At 44.1% G+C, this 21,788-nt stretch overlaps 1 protein-coding gene across 3 annotated transcripts in view; it reads right to left on the minus strand.

Annotated features, from left to right (window-relative positions):
• Positions 1–21,788, minus strand: part of ANKIB1 (ankyrin repeat and IBR domain containing 1) — a 556,103-nt gene that overhangs the window by 145,577 nt on the left and 388,738 nt on the right. For all 3 annotated transcript variants that reach the window (XM_085631084.1, XM_085631082.1, XM_085631083.1), the window contains exons 15-16: positions 11,369–11,514; positions 7,176–7,354 (exon numbers count right to left, since the gene is read on the minus strand). In XM_085631084.1, coding sequence (XP_085487210.1) covers positions 7,176–7,354; positions 11,369–11,514 — 325 coding nt within the window. The remainder of the gene's footprint in view (positions 1–7,175; positions 7,355–11,368; positions 11,515–21,788) is intronic.

The following is a 21,788-nucleotide window of genomic DNA, read 5'->3' on the forward strand; positions in this document are numbered from 1 at the left end:
CCAGACGTGAAGGAAATTTTGTAGTCTGCCCCTGACCGGAGTGGGATGGTCTGGGGGGAGCAGGGGAAAGTCATTGGGTAGGCGGTGTGGCAGAGCGGGCGGTATTTGTTTAAATTTTTTTATTAGGGTTTTGCATACAACTTTCCACATTGAATTTCAACTGTTGTACAGGTTAATCGTTTTTGCGCATCATTGTGATTCATTATTGCTGCTTGCACTGGGTGGTTGCATTAATCACTTAGTCGTCGGAACCTCCTGGTATAACTAATAACATATGTCTCCTACAAATGCGTTCCGATAGACCGTCATGTACGTCGTCGTAGCTGTGCCGACACGCCTCTTTGATAACCTTTTGTGAAGGTGGACTGAGGAGGGGATTTGTAGGACGTGGATGCGCTATCTGAGGAGTAGCCTCTGCCCGTGCCCCGAAAGGAAGAGCGGCGAAAGGAGCGTCTAGGAGGGTGTGACTGTAGGGCTCCCATAGACTTCGCCGTATCTGTATCTTTTTTCATCTTCTCGAGGGCCTCATCTATCTTTGGACCGAATAAATGTTCCTGATTGAACGGATGGTTTAATATGGAGGCTTGTACCTCGGGTTTAAAGCCTGACACTCTCAGCCAAGCGTGTTGACGGAGTAGGACACTGGTGTTAATGGCCCCGGAAGCTGTGTCTGCTGCGTCTAAGGCACAGCGTATAGAGGTATTAGTTATGGTCTTACCCTCTTGGATTAATTCATTGGCCCTATTTTTATATTTCTCTGGGAGATGGTGCATGATGGTTTCTAGTTCATCATAGTGAGCTCTGTCGTATCTGGCCAATAGCGCTTGAGTGTTGACGATACGCCATATATTAGCTGCCTGTGACGCAGTGCGTTTTCCTGATGCGTCCAAGAGCTTTGATTCCTTGTCAGGTGTTGGTGCTTCGCCTGACGCCTGGGAATTTGATCTTTTTCTTGCGGTGGATACCACTAGGGAATCCAGTGGAGCTGGCCCTTTGATGTAGGCAGGATCTGTAGGGGCAGCTTTATACTTCTTTTCTATGCGTGGGTTTAGGACCCTAGCCCTGACTGGGTCTTTAAAAACCTCTGGCGCATGTTTTATTACCCCTTTTAGCATTGGTAGTATAGCAGTAGACCTATGTGCTGTATCAAAGGTATCTAGGAGGAAATCTTCCTCTACTGGGTCAGTGTGTAGCTCTACCCCGTGATAATGAGCCGCCCTCTGAAGTAGGTGGTGAAAACCTAGTGAGTCTTCTGGTGGCGATGGCCTGGATGGATATAGGTCATCTTGTGGGACATCTGGAATGTCTGGATTATTATAATCATCCCAGGGGTCTGGGGATCCTGTAGGGGTGGGGTCTTGTGGCACATCTGCTGGGTCGTAGTATGGGTCCCCCTGATAATCATGGTCCGGAGACGGGGTCGGAGAGCGATGAGGCAGGGGTGGAGAAGGTGGAGGGGGTGGAGGTGGAGAGGGAGGAGGAGGTGGAGGAGGCGGGGAAGGCACTCTGAAAGGGGAGGTAGCACAGTCCTTCCTCTTTGGAGGTGGAGGTGGAGCTGGTTTGTCCAATTGTCTCTTTTTAGAAGACAGTGCCAAATGTCCAGTTTTTGGATCCTTGGTAAGTGTCTTTTGCAAAGGATCCGGTGTAAAAAGTTCTTGCGACACTGGTTGTTCGGTCGGCGCCGACGTTTTCGGGGCCGACGGCTTCTTAGGCTTATCTGTGCCGTGCTTTTTGGGAACCTCCAATTTTTTGTTCGGTGCGGAGACAGGCTTCGGCGCGGGAGTGTCGGTGCCAAGGGCCTTATGATGTGTAGTCGGCACCCAGAGGCTGGGTTTCGACACCGAGGGCTTTGGTGTGGAGCTCGGTGTCGAGGTAGAGGCCTATCTTTTCTTCGGTGCCGAAGGGTGTTTTTTGGCACCGCTGGCAAGCTTGCTCGAGCCCGAGCCGCCGGAAGGCTTACTTGGCTTCGTCACCGGGCCCGAAGGTGGGGTGTTCGAAGCAGTGTCTTTGGTCTTGCCTAGGCCCGAAGGCGAAGGCGTGACCGAAGCCTTTTTGGGTGTCGGCGCGGGTGTGGGAGGGGGTATTTTACTCACGAACCTCTGCGCCGGGGTAATGTCCTCCACATCCGAGTCGTCGGCTTCGGAAGCACTGACGAGGTCCTCTTCGGTGTGCTGGTGTCCCGGAGCTTCGACGTCGTCCCCGAAGATGTCGACTGGAACGGAAGTCGAGGAGTGCGCCATTTTCCGTCTGGCCCGTCGGTCTCGAATAGTCTTTTTGGATCTAAAAGACTTGCAGGCGGGACAGTCTCGAGCCTCGTGTTCAGGGGAGAGGCAGAGGTTGCACACCTCATGAAGATCGGTGTGGGGGAATTTTGACCCACATCGAGGGCACTTCTTAAATGGAGTTCTTTCCATCAGCCGGGACCGGAGCCTGGATAGGCCCGAAGGCCGCCGTCGATGACTGGAATCGAAGGTTCGTCGAAGGAGAAGGTGATTGAGGAGATCAGTATCTAAACAATACCGCGGAGAGCGAGGATTCCGCTTCGATCGTCGAACTGGAATGTTCGGAACCGGAGCGCCAAGTATTACATCCGAGCCCGATGGCGGAAAAAAACAATCTAAGGATGGAGCCGAAGCCCATGCGCAATACGAACCAAGGGAGGAGTCACCGACCTCGTGACTTCCCAAGAGGAAAAACAAACTGCAAACATCCGAGCCCAACACCAGATGGCGATCTATGCAAAAGTGTGTAATCTGCAGCTCATATGCCTCGAACAAGAGTGTTTTCTTATTGTCAGAATCAATAGTTCTTCAGTATTTTTCACTCTTTAGGCAAAATACGAAAGTGGACAACTACAGTGCTACATGTATAGTATACCTAGAGTAATCTGTGTCAAGAAATACAATAATGGCATTCAAGGGAAAGGAGTCAGGCTAAGGTTTTGATGGAGGATAAATATATTACTTCCCTGTAACTTCAGACCACTAGGCCACATGGAGTTTATAACTTATCACTCTTTAAAAATATTCAGCTTCTTGAGAGGGCATTCCCCAGTGACAATTAGAGAAACATTCTTAGTTTCCATCTTAACAACAAATGCAGATTCTTTCTTTGTAATAAGTACAGTAACAGGTATGCCTCCTCTCTCCATTGTTGCATAACATTAAGAACATTAATAATTATACCTTGCTTATTTGAATTGTGCTTCATGTTGCAGTTCTTGCCAATTTAGAGAGTTGTATATCAGGGAATCGATATGCTTGAAAAATATGAAAGCAGACACAGAGAGAGAAACTCCACCAGACAAAATCAAAATATATTATAATGTTAAAAAAAATGAGTCCAAAGGATTAAACCAAGTTGAGGAAATGCCCAAGTACTTGAAAAGATGAAAGACTATGCTAAACTCAAACCTTGATAGATAATTTATTAGTTGGATACTTTTCCCAGTTCAGAAGGAAATACAGTACAACAGAAGAATATGTTGCTCAATCTGAGGTCCTTGGAAACAAACTTATTGAAAGGAAATACCCAAGTAGACTAATTTGTGTGATAACATCTCATAAAATAAGGTAGTAGTAGAACCAGATAAATTAATCAAATAAGGTGCAAATATATCTAATATGACTACCATATACAAATATTGCCAATTTAAGAGGCCTCCCATTAGTTGTCGGTCCTTTTCCTTGTGGTTAATGGTAATATTTATGCTTCAAAAAAACGTAGTAAATCGGACAATTTGAGAGATAACAGGATTTGGGAATAAAGGAAGCACACTAATTGCATTTCTACTTGTATTATTACAGAATAAGGAGCATACACAAGGAAAACCAGTAGGAGAGTCAAAATCGTGATAAAAGCGCATGACAGAAAACACTTACCACCAAGTTGATATCTCATATTAGGAGGAACAATCCACACTTACTGGAATTGCTATGGATTGTTTCAGAACAAAGCACTGGTCCAATGGAAAATAGAGACAATTCTATCATGGTGAGGTTGGGCTTCAAAGAGGTGCACGACAGCCAAGTCTGGATGAGGAGTGGGCAGTGTTTGAGGCATTGGATGTCTGCAGCAGACGAGCTTTTCAAGTAAAGCTGTGTGTTGTCAAGGTGACTGGTGAATATTTGATGCTTCTATCAGTAAGAAGAGCCACAGGGGATCCATGGAGAAGATGGAACCCAGGGCAACTCAACCACTGGTAGGGATATTCTGGAACCTAGAGGTATCCATGTGAAAGAACTGGGGTTGGTTGGCTAGCTGGTAGAACAAGTAAAAGTTGGTGCCACTGAATCACACTCAAGGCTTCAGGGTATTGATGAAGGTAGGATATCCATTAGTATTGGAGGGACTGAGAGATCCAGCACCTCATAAGGCAAGGGTCACTATTGTATGTGGTGAGAATGCATGGTCTATGACTCGTAATGTAGCTGACTTCATGCTGCAGTGTGGGCTGAAGATGAATTGGTTGACTGGGGATGTTTAATCTTTATGTGATAATGGATTTGTGAATAGACTGCTATTTCAATGATCTTGCAGAGAAAGGCTATGTAAGCAGTAGGATGGTAGTTCGCATCATCATCAAGCTCTAGTGTGGGTTTAGCAGAAATTGGAGAATCTGGCCCCTAGAAAGCTTCTGGGAAGATGGCATGGCAAGGGAGGTGTTGACAACAGAGTATGAATGAGAGACCTTCCTTTGGACAGTGGTTCAATTAAGCGTGAGGGTAAGTAATCCTCATATGAGGTGGCTCTGAGGAAACTGAGAATATGGGCAAGGTGTGCAGGAGATCGGGGTTTGTAGGATGACTACTGTGGAATGCAGGGATGAAGTGGTGGGCATTCGATATCTAGGGATTGGTACTTGGCTGGTTGTCTTCTTATTTAGACAACCGCACTTTTCAAGTATTTTCCTCTAGGGCCTCCTCTAAGATTTATCCCTCGTTCTATGGGGTACCACAAGGTTCAGTCTCAAGCCCACTTCTTTTCAATATCTACGTACAACCGCTGGCAGTGATTGCGGAAGAAGCGGGGCTTTCGCTCTTTTCCTATGCCGATGACACTCAGATCATCTTTTCCTTATCGGCTGAAAGGAGTTCTGGACCGTCTACCCTGCAAGCGGGCCTGCGCAATATTGCATCTTGGATGCAACTGAATTTGCTCAAGCTCAATGGGGAAAAAACTGAGGTCCTCATTCTGGGAAAAAACACAGATCTCTGAGGCTCGCAACATTGGCCTGTTGAAATGGGGCCTCTACCTGTGCCCTCTTCTCAGGTTCACAATCTTGGCTTCATCGTAGATGATAAGTTGTCAATGAGACAACATGCAGTAAAAACGGCAGCCACCTGTTTTACTATTCTCCGATGGTTAAAAAAAATCATCTGGATGCTCCCTGCAGGTTCCCAAAAGACTGTGGTCCAGGCACTGGTAACTTCACGGCTGGATTACGGAAACATTCTTTTTTTGGGTATCAACAAGGATGTGATGCGTAAGCTTCAGATGGTACAGAATTCTGCAGCTAGACTTCTTTGCAGTACTCCTAGAATGTCTTCTATCTTTAATGCCGTGAGAGATCTGCATTGGCTCAGGGTGGAAAATCGAACAAAGTTCAAGGCCCTGAGCTATATGTTTAAAATCAAGAATGGCACTGCAACCGTATATCTGCAAAATCTGGTACGCCTTTATCAACCCACCCGTGCATTGCGCTCGGCCACTCAGGAAGTCTTTGAGATTCCCAGAATCAGATTGGTAAGAATGGGTGGCCGCTCCTTCTCCTACCTTGGCCCACAATTGTGGAATTCTCTCCCCCTTTCGATGCGAAAGGAATCTGTGTATTTAAACTTTTGTAAACAACTAAAAACTTGGTTATTTAATCAATAACATCTCTTACTCCGTTATGTTTTCTCTTGCGAGTCTCCTTCTAGCTCTGCGCTGGGAAACCCTTTTTGGGTAGCTGTGCGCATTATAAAAATAAATTAACATAACATAGAGTAGAAGCAGGCCTTGTTTTGTTGATGTGCTGCCAGATTGTGTGCATTTTATTACTGAAGCAGAGGTTTGACATCAGCTACCAAATCCAAGGTTAAATGAAAAGTGCTTGGAAACAATGTGGCCTACTCAAATGGCTGCTCAGCAAATGCCATCTGAGGAATCGATAATGTTTTTTTCTTAAGTACATGGCTGAATTAAAGAGGCAAAATCCCCCAAATACAACAGACATCCTACATACAAAAAAAGAACCAAGGAGGCAAAATACACTTTAGGGGAGTCTTTCTCTAGATTAGGACTACCACATTTGAAAAATTTAAGGCTGAGGAGGGGCTGGAAGAGAAGAACGGTGACAAAACAACTGCAAATGACTGCATTCAAATCCTTCTATTGCATCCGGACAGTAAATCAGCTAGCCAGCATCGTCCAAATTATTCCCACATAAAGTGAAAGCTTCAGCAGTCCCACTAAATACTCAATTCAGCATTAAATGTGAAGTACATTTCAGGTGCTGCATGGTCATGAAAGACTATACCCTCCATCCTACATAAATAGGCCTTTTGGCAGGTGTGATGACCTTAGTACCTTTGCATACCTGTCTCTGGTTCTTGACAGAGCAGAGTCAAGCAAGGTTCACAAATTGTTCGAGAATCGTTGAACCTGCCTGGGTTAACATCAATGTTACTGTCTGTAGATCAAACAAATGCAAAAACCAAGAAAATAAGTAGACATTTTAACTGTCAGGCACTGTATAAATGTTATACTTTCTGCAAAGCTCCAATTCTGGTTAGAATATACTTTCATCTAGCCACCTATGAAACTGCGAACATTTTCAATCTTGGATTTGGATATGAACATGAAAATAACAATCCAATTTAGCCATGCCTACCCCATTAATCACCACAAAAACTTTAGTATTGCCACTTTAATTCAGCCCCAATGCGGATGTTAATATGAGCGCAGGTTCAGGTTCCCTTCCTGTTCCTTTCCTTACAATCAATCTCCACTGACCTATGAGGTTCCTTTTTTTGTGTCCTTCTTTCGTCTCTTTGCCTGGGACATAGTTAAAAAAAAATTGATAGCTTATTCATTAGCAATGAAGAGAATGCAATCTTTCACATGCATTTTCAAGATGATAAGCAGTAAAACTTTTTTTTTTTTTTAAATAAATGTCTATAATGGTTTGTTACCTGCGTCTTGGAACTTCAGGTGAGTCTGCAGGTGCTACTCCACGAGCCACGGAAGCCAAGAACTCTTTCCTTTTTTGCTCTACGAGGCATGCTGCTCGAATTATCTTGTGGCGAGGAGTTCGAAGGTAAGGCCTATTAACTTTTTGAGCTAGATCTTCAGTGACCATTTCTAGGTCTGTCTGTAACATACAAGCACGCTCAAAGTGAGAACAATAATCAAATATTTTCAATCTACCAAGAATTTGAGACATTAATGATAAAAAAATTACAAATTGTCAAATATGACTAAGTTTATGAGAAAACAGACTACACTTTCAAATTAAGCTTCTCCTGGCTAACTAATTTTCAGATGGGCGATGACCTACAATGAATTTGCTAATGTTCTAGTTGGGGCAACACAGATACAGGCTGAACATCTTCCAAGAGAAACACTGGTATTAATTTTGGGGAAAAGATTGTAGTTCAACACTCACTTGGGAGAAAATACTCCTAGGTAAACTAATAAAAGAAGAAAAGGGTAACAAAACAGCAGAGACAACATGTGATACTACTCAAGCCGGCGATATTGCGATAAGCATTAACTGCCTACATGTATTTCCTGAATACATTTAGTGTCAACGTGTCATACGTGGTATACTTTATAGCATTATCTACGCAATTTAGTATGCATGCTGCCTTAACAACTACTCTAAATCAGAAGGCTGGGGCAAGTGGAGCTCCTGAGAAAAAACACCTTGGAGCTCCCACAGAGCTATAATTTCTGAGGTCCCATGAACTGGCTGGGGGACAGCCAGTAGAAGGCACAATAGTTTGGAAAGCATTTTTGTTACCTGTATGACCAGAGGGGGAGGTGCTATTCAATTGTGACACAATGGTGTTATCTCGTTTCTTGATCAACAGAGGTGGGAGCTACTACAACAATGGGAAGCACAAAAGGGTACTATGATCACAGCAACGAAACACACAGGACGCAGGGATAAGTTGCCTACCACACAGAATGAAAGGTAATGGACATGGCTGTGTGTGTCATTCCCCTACGCTTAAGAGGAAGTGGTGGCAAATGAGATAGTAAGGAAAGGTGAGCCACAAGCACTATGTGGACTGGCCTTGGCCCCACATGCAAGGTTGTGTTCTAAGGTGTACTCGTCAACACGAATGGCTGACACCTGGGAGACCTTAGGGTTCACAGTGCTCTGCAGTCGATGCTAACATTCCTGGGTTACTTAATTTCACTCATCTTCATTGAGAACTTTCCCCTGTGACTGAAATCCATACTGGCAACATTGCAGTGCCACTTACAGTAGGGAAAAACAAAACAGAGAAAAAAAAGATTTCTTCCACCCGAGGCTTAATGTAGTGGAAAAGGGGCAATGTAAACGAAAAGACTGCAGGCGCGCTAAGGAGCCTCTAACAGTTCAGAAGGCATACTGATATGTTTGATCCACCATGCGCTTGCCGCTCTCTCTGGGACCCACTCTTGACTCTCTATACATTCTGCTACCACCAAGGGTGATAAACACCATATTAGCTGTTCCATTACCTCTAATCCAGTTTCCAACACTTATTCTAAATTTCCTTTTCGGCCCATATCTGTAAAATCCTTCTTACAGAAATGGTCCCCATTCAAACCTTCCGTAAAGAAACAGGGAGTGATACATTTGGTTGCTCCCAAAGCAGCATGTCCCTCTCCACATGACCTGTAATTATATCACATTCCAATCTATCATGGCTGCATTACTAACTGTGTGCCACTTCCTGATTCCTTTTTAGGTTGAGCCTAGCGCAGCACGCATGCACTGTCATAGGAGAGGGCCTCTTGGAGCTGACCAGCACTTTTCACAAGCTCGTGCTTGTGGCTATTTTTCCTGGAATATTTTAATTGGCGTTTGTGTACGTCTTTGTAAAAAGACAGCACACTATTGCCTTTTTGCACCACTCGCGGGCTTGTTTTCAGAATCTAGTCACCCTAACTTGAATGCTGGTAAATGTGCAACAACTTTAACTTGTTGGCGAGACCTATTGGCTATGCCAATGCTGGTTTACATACTTCTTTTGTTTGACCCTATAAAAAAGGAGCTGCAACTCTGGGTACCAACCATGTGTTGCAAACACTCAATTAACTGTGGTGGAAGGATTCACTTCCGGTTACTTGCTTTGGTTTCCTGCTTCAATTCCTCGCATCCGGAGTCATCTTCTAGAACTCTACTCAAGCTCCCTGAACCCTGCTCCTGCTGGTTCGGTCTGAGTTGTCTGATTGCCAGGTTCCTTAACATTTCTTTGCTTTGGATATCCTGTCTGCCTGAAGATTTTTATGCTATATGGTGTTTTCCTCCAATCAGTGACCCTTCAAAGAAACACCTGCTGCAGCGATCTGGCTACAGGAAGAAGTAGCCCTTACTTCTGACAGCTTCAAAGAGAGAAGGTGCGACTACTGCATCCACCTGTTAGTAGGTGAGCATCCAAGACATATAGTACTCTACAGAAAATGCTGAGAAGAACATGACATCCATAGATCAAGCTCTGCTACCTATGGAAATTTGGTAAAATTTTGGATTATATAATGGGAGGTACCGAGAATGGTTGCAAATCTGGACTTTATAGAGTTTGCTCTGATTGAAGGGGCATCACATTGCCTATTTAGAGACTATGCAATATCACCCAGGATGTGGCTAAAGGCCCATCTAAAACAAATTGAGGATACAGGTACCGGCATGTGGTTAATATAAATAACAAGGTTTGCTGAGGAAGTCTCCCTTGCTGCTAACAAGCAGAATCTTCTGAAATTAGAGATACTTCCACCCGACTCTCTCAGTTGTGCTGTAGTGCCCTGGGCAGATTAACTACCAGGAGTGGTGGCTGAGAAAGTGGTGGTTCTGTGAGCACCCAGCAGACAGCAATATTAGAAAGGGTGAAAATATAACTATCCCCAGATTACATCACATCAATGCAGAAAAGTAAACAGAGGCTACAGAGTATAAAGAAATACTTTCTGGCTTTCAAATAGAAAGTATCTCCTTGGCGCCCTGCTAAGTTCCAAGTGACACAAGAGAAATCAGTACACGTCTTTACACAAGTGGAGGTAGCTGAATAATTTTTGGCTATGTTTCATAATAGGGCACAACAGGGTGCTTGGGAAATGTCATGGGCAAAAAGGCAAGTTTATTATGAAAGCAACTTTGCTGACAGTCATTAAAAACAATACAAGTAAGATGACAAAGGTAGGAACTGGAGTACTGTATGGCTCATAGTAATCACTAGTCTTTAGGTGGTGAGTTGCTTCCCTCCGTTTCCCCCACTACATCCTCCCTACTTTACATAATGGAAAGGGGGATAGTTTTCATCACAAGATGCCTATTGAGATAATGATAAAATATATGATGGAAAATTACCAGCTATTTTTTACCTATGGAACATGTATCTCTTGAACATCCATTTTACTGCACTGTTTGTGGTCCCAATAAAAAAGTGAAATAAATATTTTGATATTTTTTAACTACATTTACTATTGTCTATGCTTGTGAAAATGTTGAAAAAAAAAATATACCACTTAATAAAAACAAACAGTTTTTCATTTTTATTCTATGATTTTACTCTTCATGATAAATACTATCTATTGGTAGAGCATACTACAGCTACAAATAAAATATTTACTCTCTACATTTCTAAATGCACACCTACCAAATAAATTTTTTCCACAATACAAACAAACATAAAACATCTGTTCTTCTAACTGCTCTGGCATTGATGTGTACTCTTTGTATCAGATTTTGATGAAGTACATACATGATGGATGTTTTAAACACCAAATCCACTCTTATTGGCAAATGGAAACACATAATTTCCCTAAACCTGTGAGTCAGAAAATGTTTGTTGAATCTAGGAAATGTGCCAGCTTAGTCTTGTTACATTTTAAGAACATATTCATTATTTGCCTAAATTATTAAGATGTTTAAAATTCCTATACAAATGTTTACCATAGTTGATATTCTTCCTCTGCATGTACACAACACATGTATGTGTATAGAAAGTATCTAGGTTTGTATGCATGTGTGGCTGGCGCTACACGTCTTCCGAGGAGGCACAAGACCTATGCATTCTAATAGCGGATGAAACAAAAACCCGGAAAGCCAAACCAATCATATTTAGGCATACCTTGTTTAATAAATGTAACAGGTGGAATAATTTACATTTACCTGCATAAGTTCGAATATTTCTTTTTTTGTGCTTTTAGGTTCCAAAAAGAATCCATATGGGTAAGAACACTTGAGAATGCGTCGAGTCTTAAGAAGCTCATGCACAGCATCTTCAATAAAAGTGGTATCAGGACAGACTCCTTCGGCTTGAAAGTAACACGAAGAGGACAGTTAACAGTTTTCCAAGAACCTATTTGATTTTCTTTGCAGCTATTTTAAAATGCCTGCATTTCCCAGTAAAAGAAACGGTTAAACAAACAAATAAGTAATAAGAAATAATGGAATAAATCATGCATCTTTCACTTCAGCTGCATGTGCCCAGAAATCTCATTTGTCCCACCAGTCATTCTTTCTTCTGGCTGGTAGGGCCAGTTAGTGTGAGTGAGAAGGAGTAAACTGGCGCCTACAAATAGTAATTTCTTTGTAAAGCTCATCAATCTCATTCATTCAGGAGAGATAATCAATAATTGCTGTATATTCAATTCAAATCACTACAATCACCAGTGATAAAAACTTTATAATTACATTGGTATAATTGAAGCCTTCATGTTTAACACTGCATCCAGGTAAGAGGCACAGCTAAATCCAACATGGCACAGAACGCTCCAACACATAAAAAAGCACGTTTATTAAAAGACATTAATATACAGGAATGTCTGTGTGAAATGGTATATCATAATATGTTCAGTTTCGTAGCTGATGGCACACAGAACGAGGAGGCACATTCCACCATAATGCCTCGCCAAACAAGTTATCTGCCTCTTTCGGTGAGCGCAGTATTCTCTGGGGGGTGACTGTTCTAGTCCAGACCATGAGGAGTCAATCTAGGGGTATATCTGCAAAAATATTATGATAACAATTACATGCGAAATAGACATGCCCGTAAATGATTCATATAATTAGACATCGTATTCAAGATTGCTAAAATACACAAACACCAGAATAAGGAGTTAAAGAATGGGACTTCATGGCCCTACTGCATAAAATCCATTTGAGTACAAAATGATATACCAACGAGATGCAATCGAGCTTAATGCAAAATAAATGGCACTAGGCTGTATATTTCTACTGTATGTGTTCCAGAGAGCACTTGCCCATGTATCATGTGAGAAGCAGATTGTATGGTTATCGCAAGGAGGCTAAAAATAATACAACTGCCAAGCAAACTGTCTAGCTGGGTCACCCCTGCCAACCTCCCAACACCCTCAATATTTCAAAGTTTAAATAGTGCAGTACACCCAATAGATAGAGACGATGGTAGCATCATTGGACATACGGGCTTAAGTTAACTTAAACACCACAGCTGCCTAAAGTGCTGGAATATCACACAGAGACTATATTATAATGTTTTATAAGGCAGTAGCTGCACAGATGCATTAAAATGCTAGACATACACATAGAGCTGCCTAGGACTACGTTGGGGTTCCGCATTACGCACAAGCGATGATCAATAATAGTCAAGCTTCATGCATTTGTGTCCGTGAAAAGAAGGTATAGTCATTCTATCAATGTTTTATCAAAAATACCGTCAGGCTCGTCACTGACTACACACAACTGACGGTTTGTGTTCCTGGCCTCTACAATGAGACAGCACGTAGTGACACTGGGCAAAGCCAAGCCAGAAATGCGTGCACAGTGATGACAATCCTGTTTAGTGTTTTGCCTGAGAGGGCGTATCCATGCAGTGTTTTGCCTGAGGGTGTATCCATGCAGTGTTTTGCCTGAGGGTGTATCCATGTAGTGTTTTGCCTGAGGGTGTATCCATGTAGTGTTTTGCCTGAGAGGGCGTATCCATGCAGTGTTTTGCCTAAGAGGGCGTATCAATGCAGTGTTTTGCCTGAGGGTGTATCCATGCAGTGTTTTGCCTGAGAGGGCGTATCCATGCAGTGTTTTGCCTGAGAGGGTGTATCCATGCAGGGATTACTCCCTGTTGTACAAAGGACAGCTCCTCACGCCATGTCCTAATTATTTTTCCATATGAAGAAGATGGATGAACTGATCTAGACGTTAAATCAAGCTGGCTGTGATGACACTCTGAGCAGTCAGGAGAACCCCAGTGAACAACGAGTGAACAAACTGTTGTTCTACTACAGTAAAAATCAGTAAGCGAACTACTCATATACACGGCAGGGATTCCCTTGTGATAAAATCAAAGGCGTTTTGTTGCAGAACATTAGCAATTAGGTAAACAACACAAAACGCCTAATTATAGAACATTATATGATGGAAATGTACACTTCCAGTGAGAAATGTGAATTGGTAGCACGGAGGTTGTGGCTAGCTTAAATAGGCAGTGATGCTTAGGCAGCAGGGATAATATATGTTCTGAAATGCTAATTTTAACGCAGGATGGATCATACTAAAAAAAAACACTTGAGCATTTAACAATATTGTAATCGCATAACACCAAAGAAGTAAATAAATATTATTCATTTCCTGAATGATTTTGTAATATGCCTATAAATTGGCTTTAATTTGAAAAGCACGATGTGCAAGGGTAAAGTACCCCTACGAACCCTGGCTGCTTCCGAAAGCTTCTCAAGTAGAGGCGGGCCTCTCAACGTTGGCCCTGCCAGTCACACTTTTTCCACGTCCTGAGTTCCAGCCGGCGGGCCCCTTTTTTTTACAAATACTCCAAAAGCCATTGATGCTATATATATCTGGTATCCAATGGGCTTTCACTGGGATTGAATCCTCCAATCTTTTCCCGGTGAGGTAGAAAGACTGTTAGGACTTTAGAGGTGGGGCATTGCGCCTTTTTGTTTAAAATAAATCCTTGGGTTGACGGCGTTTTAGCACCCTCTTGCGCGGGGGGCAGACTGAGGGGAAAGACCCCTATCCATGCCCTGAGGGAAGAAAGACTGTTGGGCCCGTTCTAGGGAGGGTGCATCACCCGATGCCTAGGCAGGCCAGTCATTTGTCTACCATTTTTCTTGGTTTGTAGTGGTGTGTTTGCCCCCAAGGTGGAAAAGAGGTGAACAGAAAGACTGCTCAATCTATTATAGAGTATAGACCATTGTGGGCCGCCCCAACCCTTTTTTGGTCCAAAAAATCCCTGAGGTTCAGTGAAATTTCTCCCTGGGGGAGCACAAGTCCATACCACCACACTCCTCTCTCCAAAAACGTTTGTAGCGGGTGGATCCCTGCTTGAGGTCACAGTCCCCATAGCAGTGTTGCACTTGGGACAGGAACTGCTGGAAAGGGGATCCCCAATCAAAGTGAAAGAGCACTCCAGATCTCTGCTGGACTGGGCAGCCACTTCTCCCTTATTGCTCTCCACCGCTGCCTTCAAAGCCTGCCAGCCTGATCGTGTATTGGAACGCCTTCTACAGCCTTGATCTTTGGCAACAAGAACCCCTGACTCTGATGAAGCAGATCGCCGGCATTGCCTAGCGACCCAAGCCAGAGCCTCCGTGTCGCTTGGACATACTCTTCTTTCCCACCCTACATCCAGGACCCGCCCACCTCCCCAACCAGCCCACCCAGTATAAAATGAAGTGTGCTGCGTGGCGGCACAGCGGGCGCACTCAGCAAGCACGCAAAGGCGTTCCAAAGGCAAGACCATCGGCACCTGGACCGTGCCTAACGCCAGGACCCCTGGACCTCTCCAGAGAATCAGTTACTCATCCACCGCACTCAAATACCTGAACCTCAAATGACCCAACACTGCATGATGCTCCCAAAAAACAGGAAACACGGAAGGTCCTTTTGTCTGCCTTCACTGCGGCTTCACATGCCACACCTCCAAAACCACACTGATAACCACCAAACACCAGAACTGGCTACAATGCATGCTAATCAATGCCAGATCCCTCGGCAATCATGCCATGGAAATCTGGCACACCAATGCCAAACCAGCCGCAGTCTTCATCTACGAAACCTGGCTCAAGCAAGCCTCTGCCCTGGACATAACCACCGCAACCCCCAATGGCTACAAAATGATCCACAAAGACCGCCCAACCCGGAGGAGGAATAGCAATCATCCACTAAGACATCATCAGACTCACCACCACAGAGGAAGCCTCAACTACCATCATGGAACACCTCAACTTCCAAATTCATGTGAATGCCAACACAACCGTCAGCTGCACCCTCGCCTACAGACCCCCACCCAGAATTCTGCAACGACGTCGCCAAAATCATCAACCGCACCCCCCCAGCCAGCAAATCCAATCCATACCTCTTCCTGGGGAGCTCAAAGTCCACCTCGACAACCCAACCGACAACCACGCCGCCAAACTCCTGTAAAACATGCACAACATCAGCCTGGCGCAAATCGTTACGAGCCACACCCACAGCACACGGACACACCCTCAACCCCAACTTCACCACCAGCGACAGAATCCATTTCAGCCACGCCTCAGAAGTCACCTGGTCAGACCACAACATCGTCCATTTCACCATCGCAGAAACAATCCAACACACAGCCACACCACACACCCCTGCACAACTCAGCTGGAAGAAAGTCTTGCAAACCAAATGGACAACCGCCCTCAGCGCCACAGCCCTCCACACCTCGGACGAAGTGAACTAGACCGGCCAAAATTACTCCGACTAGATCACAGCCAGTGCCGACAGCACTGCCCCACCAAATCACCCACCAAGAGGTCCAACGAATGCCACATGGTTCTCCCCAGAACTCCTTGTATCAAAAGAGAATGCAAACGATTAGAAAGACGATGGCTCTCCAGGTGAAACCCTACATACCATAATGCGCTAAAGTTCGCTCTCAGGAATTATCACCACTCCCACAAAGAAGCCCAAAAAAATCACCATGCTACACACCTTGAGAACATCAGTAACCACGCAAAGGACCTTTTCAACATCATAAGGGAATTCTCCTCCCCAAGAGCTGTCAGAAACGCAGCCCCACCCACCCAGGACCTCTGTGATGCCCTTTCAAACCACTTCCACAACAAGATAACACTGTCTACGGGAATTTCGACCCTCAACCCATGGAGCTCACTCTACCCACGATCCAGCTGAAATCCAGTGCAACCACCTCTCTGACTGGACACCCCTCAACACCGAGACCAGTGACCATCATGACCTCCATATACTCTGGCGCTTCGACGGACCCCTGCCCACACCAGAATTCAACCTAGGACAGGACAAGATTCACCCTCCACTCATGCACATCCGCAACTCGGCCATCAACTCTGCCACCTTCCCAGAAACCTGGAAACACGCTGAAGTAAGACCCCCTACCAAAGACACCCACCACAGACCCCAACGACCTCAAGAACTACTGCCCCATCTTTCAACTCCCATTCCTGGCAATGGTGGTTGAGAAAGCCATCAACCACCAGCTCACAGATCACCTTGAGAGAAACAACCTGCTGGATGCCTGTAATGCTACAGGAATTTATATATATTGTGAGGTCATGTTTTGACCGTTGACTACATGTTGCTTTAACTAAATTTTGTGAGTACAGTTTCATCTTATGTCTGTCTAACCCTGCCTTTCAGCTGCAAACACTGGCAGGCCCCAGGTTACTTGTGCACACACAGAAATGTTTATGTTTTTCACTTCACTGAGCGGGAGAGATAAGTTGCTAGAACAGACAAGAGTGAGCTGCGTACAAGGCCCAATGAAGAGAAAGAGAAGAAATGTGCCTCAGCTCTCATGGAACCAGCTCCGTTGTGTGACCTCGACGCAAAGAGTGCAGCCAGCACCTGCAGTGCAGATGAAGTGAGGGGAAGCTTCTAGAAGCCTCTCTCTGTGTTAGTAAGAGTATAAAGACGGGGACCTCTTCGTACTTTGACAGGAACTCTCCTGTGGAGTGGACACACTGCCCAGGGCTGTGGTGCGCGGTTGGGGCTCTCTCTGCCTGAGACTGTCAACAGGTTCCCCAGTTGTGCTGGCAGAGATGATGTTAAACAAACAGCCTTTGATGTATTCCAAGTTTTAATTACCTTATTCTTGTGTACATGCAGTTATCTTTCTATGCATTCATTTGTGTGTAACTGCAGTTATCTTTCTATGCATTTATTCTTGTGTATATACATTCATTATATGCATTTATTTCACATGTGCATCATTGCTATTTGATATATGGGAACTTGCTGCAATAAATATTTCCCTTTAAATGAATGTTGAACTATGTTTATGTTGCACCTTGGTATTCTAAAGGGGTATAAAGTCTTCTTTTGAAGATTATTCATGTTGTATCCTGGTGTTTTGAAATCTTGCTCAGATGTTCTGAAGAGAAAGCAAGACAATGCCTCCCAATCAGGTTTCTTTCCTTTCGAACCACAGCACCGAAACAGCCCTCATAGCCGTGACGGATGACATTAGGACCATCCTCGACTGTGGAGAACCAGCTGCCCTCATCCTCCTCGACCTCTCCGCAGCCTTTTACACTATCTCATCACATACTGGTCAACAGACTATATTGCAACGTCATCAGCAGCAACACACTCAAACTCATCATTTCATTTCGGACAGGACGCACTCAAAGAACAGGCCTCCCATCATTTCTTCCAAACCTAAAATCACCATCTGTGGCATCCCTCAAGGCTCTTTACTCAGCCCCATCCTCTTCAACATCTACATGACTCCACTGGCCAACATCGTCTGCAACCACAGACTCAACATTATCTCATACGCTGACGACACCCAACTCATCCTCTCTCTCACCGAAGACACCTCCAGTAAACTTCCAGAATGCTATGACCAATGTCCCTGACTGGACAAGGTGGAAGTGCTAATTTTCGTCTGAACCCCCTCCCCTAGGACGACTGGTGGCCATCGGACCCGCAGAAACCCTAACCATTCACACCAGAAACCTACGTATCATACTAGACAGCGAGCTCTTCATGAGGTGCCAGGAGAATGCAGTCATCTCCTCAAGTTTCTGCATCCTCCAAATGCTCTGTAAGATCTTCAGGTGGCTCCCACCCAGCACCAGAAAAACAGTAACACAGGCCCTCATCACCAGCCAACTGGACTACGGCAATGCACTCTATGCCGGAATCAAACATGAACAAATCGTACGGCTCAAGACCATCCAAAACACAGCAGCAAGACTCATACGAGACCTCCCAAAATGGTCTAGTATAACCCCCCCCACCTCAGAGACCTCCTCTGGCTACCAATAAAGAAGAGATGTCACTTCAACTACTCTCCCACGTGTTCAAGGCCCTCGACAACAGCCTACATCAACACCGACTGACTTTCAACCATCCAACTCTGCTCAGCCCATCTAGCACTTGCTCATGTCCCACACATCCGCTGAGCCTGAGGAGGGGGGGGGGGGGAGAGAGGGGGCGCGATCCTTCTCCTACCTCGCTGCCAAGTTCTGAAACGACCTGCCCCTCCTCCACCACCGGACCTCCACCACCCTCATGGACTTCAGAAGAGCACTCAAGACCTGGCTGTTCAACCAACCGGTCCATCCACAGTGCCTGGATACCCACCAGGGTGATGTGCCGTGCTATACGAATCCTAATTGATTGAAAAGCACGATCAAAGTGCACCAGGATCCAGATGGTGCCTAATAGTTACACAGGTATTGTGGTGGATATGAACAGTTTGTTCACCGCATTGAAACAGGTAAGTCTCATCAGAGGAACTGGCAGACACTTTTAACCTTGGATAAAACTCTGAAATTCTAATTCTAACTACAATAATTAGCTAAGAAATAGTTGCTTTTAGCAGCACAGACCTGACTTTGGTAGTCCCTTCTGAAGTTTTCTCACTCGAATAGTACAGTTGTTCAATTACATTTCCTTTGTAGACTATCGGACTAAAGAGAGGCGAGTAAAAGCCATTTTATTTTCTATGCTGGATAGTTAGGCTAAGAAGGCTTGAAAAAAGATTCTAGTATAAGGAGTAAAAGTTCTAATTAAAAATAGAACACAATGGTAAAAAAGCATCTTTATGTATTCATGCTGCAGCACACAACATCTTAATAAGGTGTAGCGTATCCAATTTGTGCTCACAAAAGACTTTCAGCTCTAATAAATTTGCAACCGCCCCAGACCCTCCAGCAGTATTTCCAAAAGGTTTCTTGTTTCAGGGTGTAAATTCAGCTCACAGTTTGCTTGTATCAAGAAGTTAAGGTGATTAAACTATATTCTGAGTGCCAGATAAAAGAATGTGGACACAATAGTCATAGTTCTTGAATGTGTTACGTCGGTACACAGGATTTACTGCTGGGAAACATAATTTACCCTTTGCCAGATACAGTGGGCAAACAAGTAAGCTATGTAATATTTCACTGCTGCTTCTTCTGCAAATTAATCAGTGTATCCACTCTTCTGTTTTGAGTACAAGAAGGAGCAGGCCCAGCCCTTGGGGTCTCTCTCCATAGGTACTTCAAGGACCCTTTGTCCATATACAAGATGGGTACTGTAATCACCCGTAACCAAGAATCACGTGAAAAGGCGGAGCAGCTTTCCATCAGGCACGTTGATCGGGCTGCTGCCGAGTGACCTCGCCACCTGGGGCAGTGTGCTGCTTTTGTGCTCGAGGTGAACCAGAAGAGTTTTCCATGCAAAGCAGAGGCAGAACTGCAGTATTCTGTGCAGCATGCAGGATGTCCAACTTTGGCTTATTTTGCATAATCAACCAATTGCCATGAGCTCCTGGAACAGGGCTAAAACAAATCTTATTAGTATCCCGCACAAGATGGTGGTATGTCCATAAGAGGATGTACGAGTTTCCCAATCCAAGACGTTGCAGAGTGTTTTCCTGTGATGTCTGTTCCTGTTTAAATCATATGCAACATAGGCTTTTGGAGAGAAAAGTGCACTGCAATGCACTGTATTCCCTGATGTTTTGTTGTGTTCATCTCTCCTTGTTTCGATTTTTGTCACTGATTTTTGCCTCCAACAGGTTAGATTGCTTTTCTTGGAATAGTCTGACTCCTGTCTCCTTCGTTAAGCCAGGAGGACTTCGATGCCTTTCAGTATTTTCCAGGGCTATGTTTATCTTCAATCAAGATAATATTGCCAAAGGAGGGTTTTTTTTACCTTCATGGGCTTTGTCTTCTATTTTTGACCCTCTAAGTGAAACACTAGTGACCATTCATGTTTATTATTCTGGCATTGTGTCTATAGTGAGGATTTGCCCTTTTCTCGGGCAATGCAGAAGGGCATTCAACAAATTTTTGGAGCGTCCAGTCCTTGACAAGAACCCATTGAGGACAGGCAGTAAACTGTGAGAAAGCCCAGTTCAGAAACATTAAAACTAATCATGAAACATGGTAGTATTCCTTCATGACTTCTTCGACTTAAAAAAGTTAAAAGGGTGTTAAGGATAAGAAGACCTTCTGCAGCTGTAAAAAGGTTAATTTAAATTTACATTCATTTTTTTATACAAAGGAACCACAAGTGAATAGATTGGAGAAAGTGGATGTTGAGAATCAAAGGTAGAGGCTGATGTGCAGCAATCTTCTGTGCTATAAAAATTAAGAGTTGGTAAAGGAGATGTGTAGAGGGGTGAACAATCTATCTTGTTTTCCACAAAAGTACAAGGGGAAAAAGTAGTGAGCGTTCAACTAGTAAGAAAACTAAAACAAAACAGTAAATAAAATCTGGAAGGAGCAGGACAATGGATTTAGGCTGGGTGATGATGAAGTGTCTTCTACTATGTAAGTTGATATTCTGCCCTGCCCCCCTCAAAAAAAGGAATAAAAGAAGGAAGGGGATGAAGGTCAGGGTAATGATCAGGGTCTAAGGAAAGGGGTCAAAGTAACTATTTAATATAAAGTATAGGCAGTCACTGTAGAGGTATGTCAAGGTAAGGACACATTCTTCTGTGCTTCTCCCAGCCAAAAGATGCTTCTACTAACGTGTGACCACTAAGCATCTAAGAATAACAATAAACAAATACTGGTAAAGCTAATAGGGCTAGCCTTTGGTACATATTGGCTTTGCCAATGGTTTCTAGCGATGCTGTACACCAGGGGAACTCACAAACAGTTTTCCAGGGGCCAAAACATATTGTCTGTGGTGTGATCAAGCTCTATTTGGATGCCAATGGGGTGGGGCTCAGGAGAGAAGTCGATGTAAGGTGGGTGTAGGTGAATGTAAATGCTATGCACTGTGAGTCGCGCGTTACCTTGAGGGTTTCATTCTATATTGCCCTCTAAATTATGCCCCTCATCACTAGGAGAGACACAGGCTTGACAATACTCTGTTATGATCTATCTGAGTCACTATCCCTCTAGCGCACACTGAAGTAAGCCTTCTCTGCTTGCTATCACTACCTTTTATCAAGCCAAGTGTGAAAAGGAAGTAACTTGATTAATGAATAGGAATGAATTAGAAACGTGGGCCTTACAATCACCTTGTTCCTTATTCTCTTATCTGTAAAATTTAAGAATTCTTCGAAAAGGCCCATAATAAGTAGCTATACAAAAAATCTATGAAAAAGACCACTCCCCCACTTTATCAAGACTTTCATTAAAAAGAG

This window comes from Triturus cristatus, chromosome 10 (genome assembly GCF_964204655.1).
Source record: "Triturus cristatus chromosome 10, aTriCri1.1, whole genome shotgun sequence".
In the NCBI taxonomy this organism is placed as follows: Eukaryota; Metazoa; Chordata; class Amphibia; order Caudata; family Salamandridae; genus Triturus; species Triturus cristatus.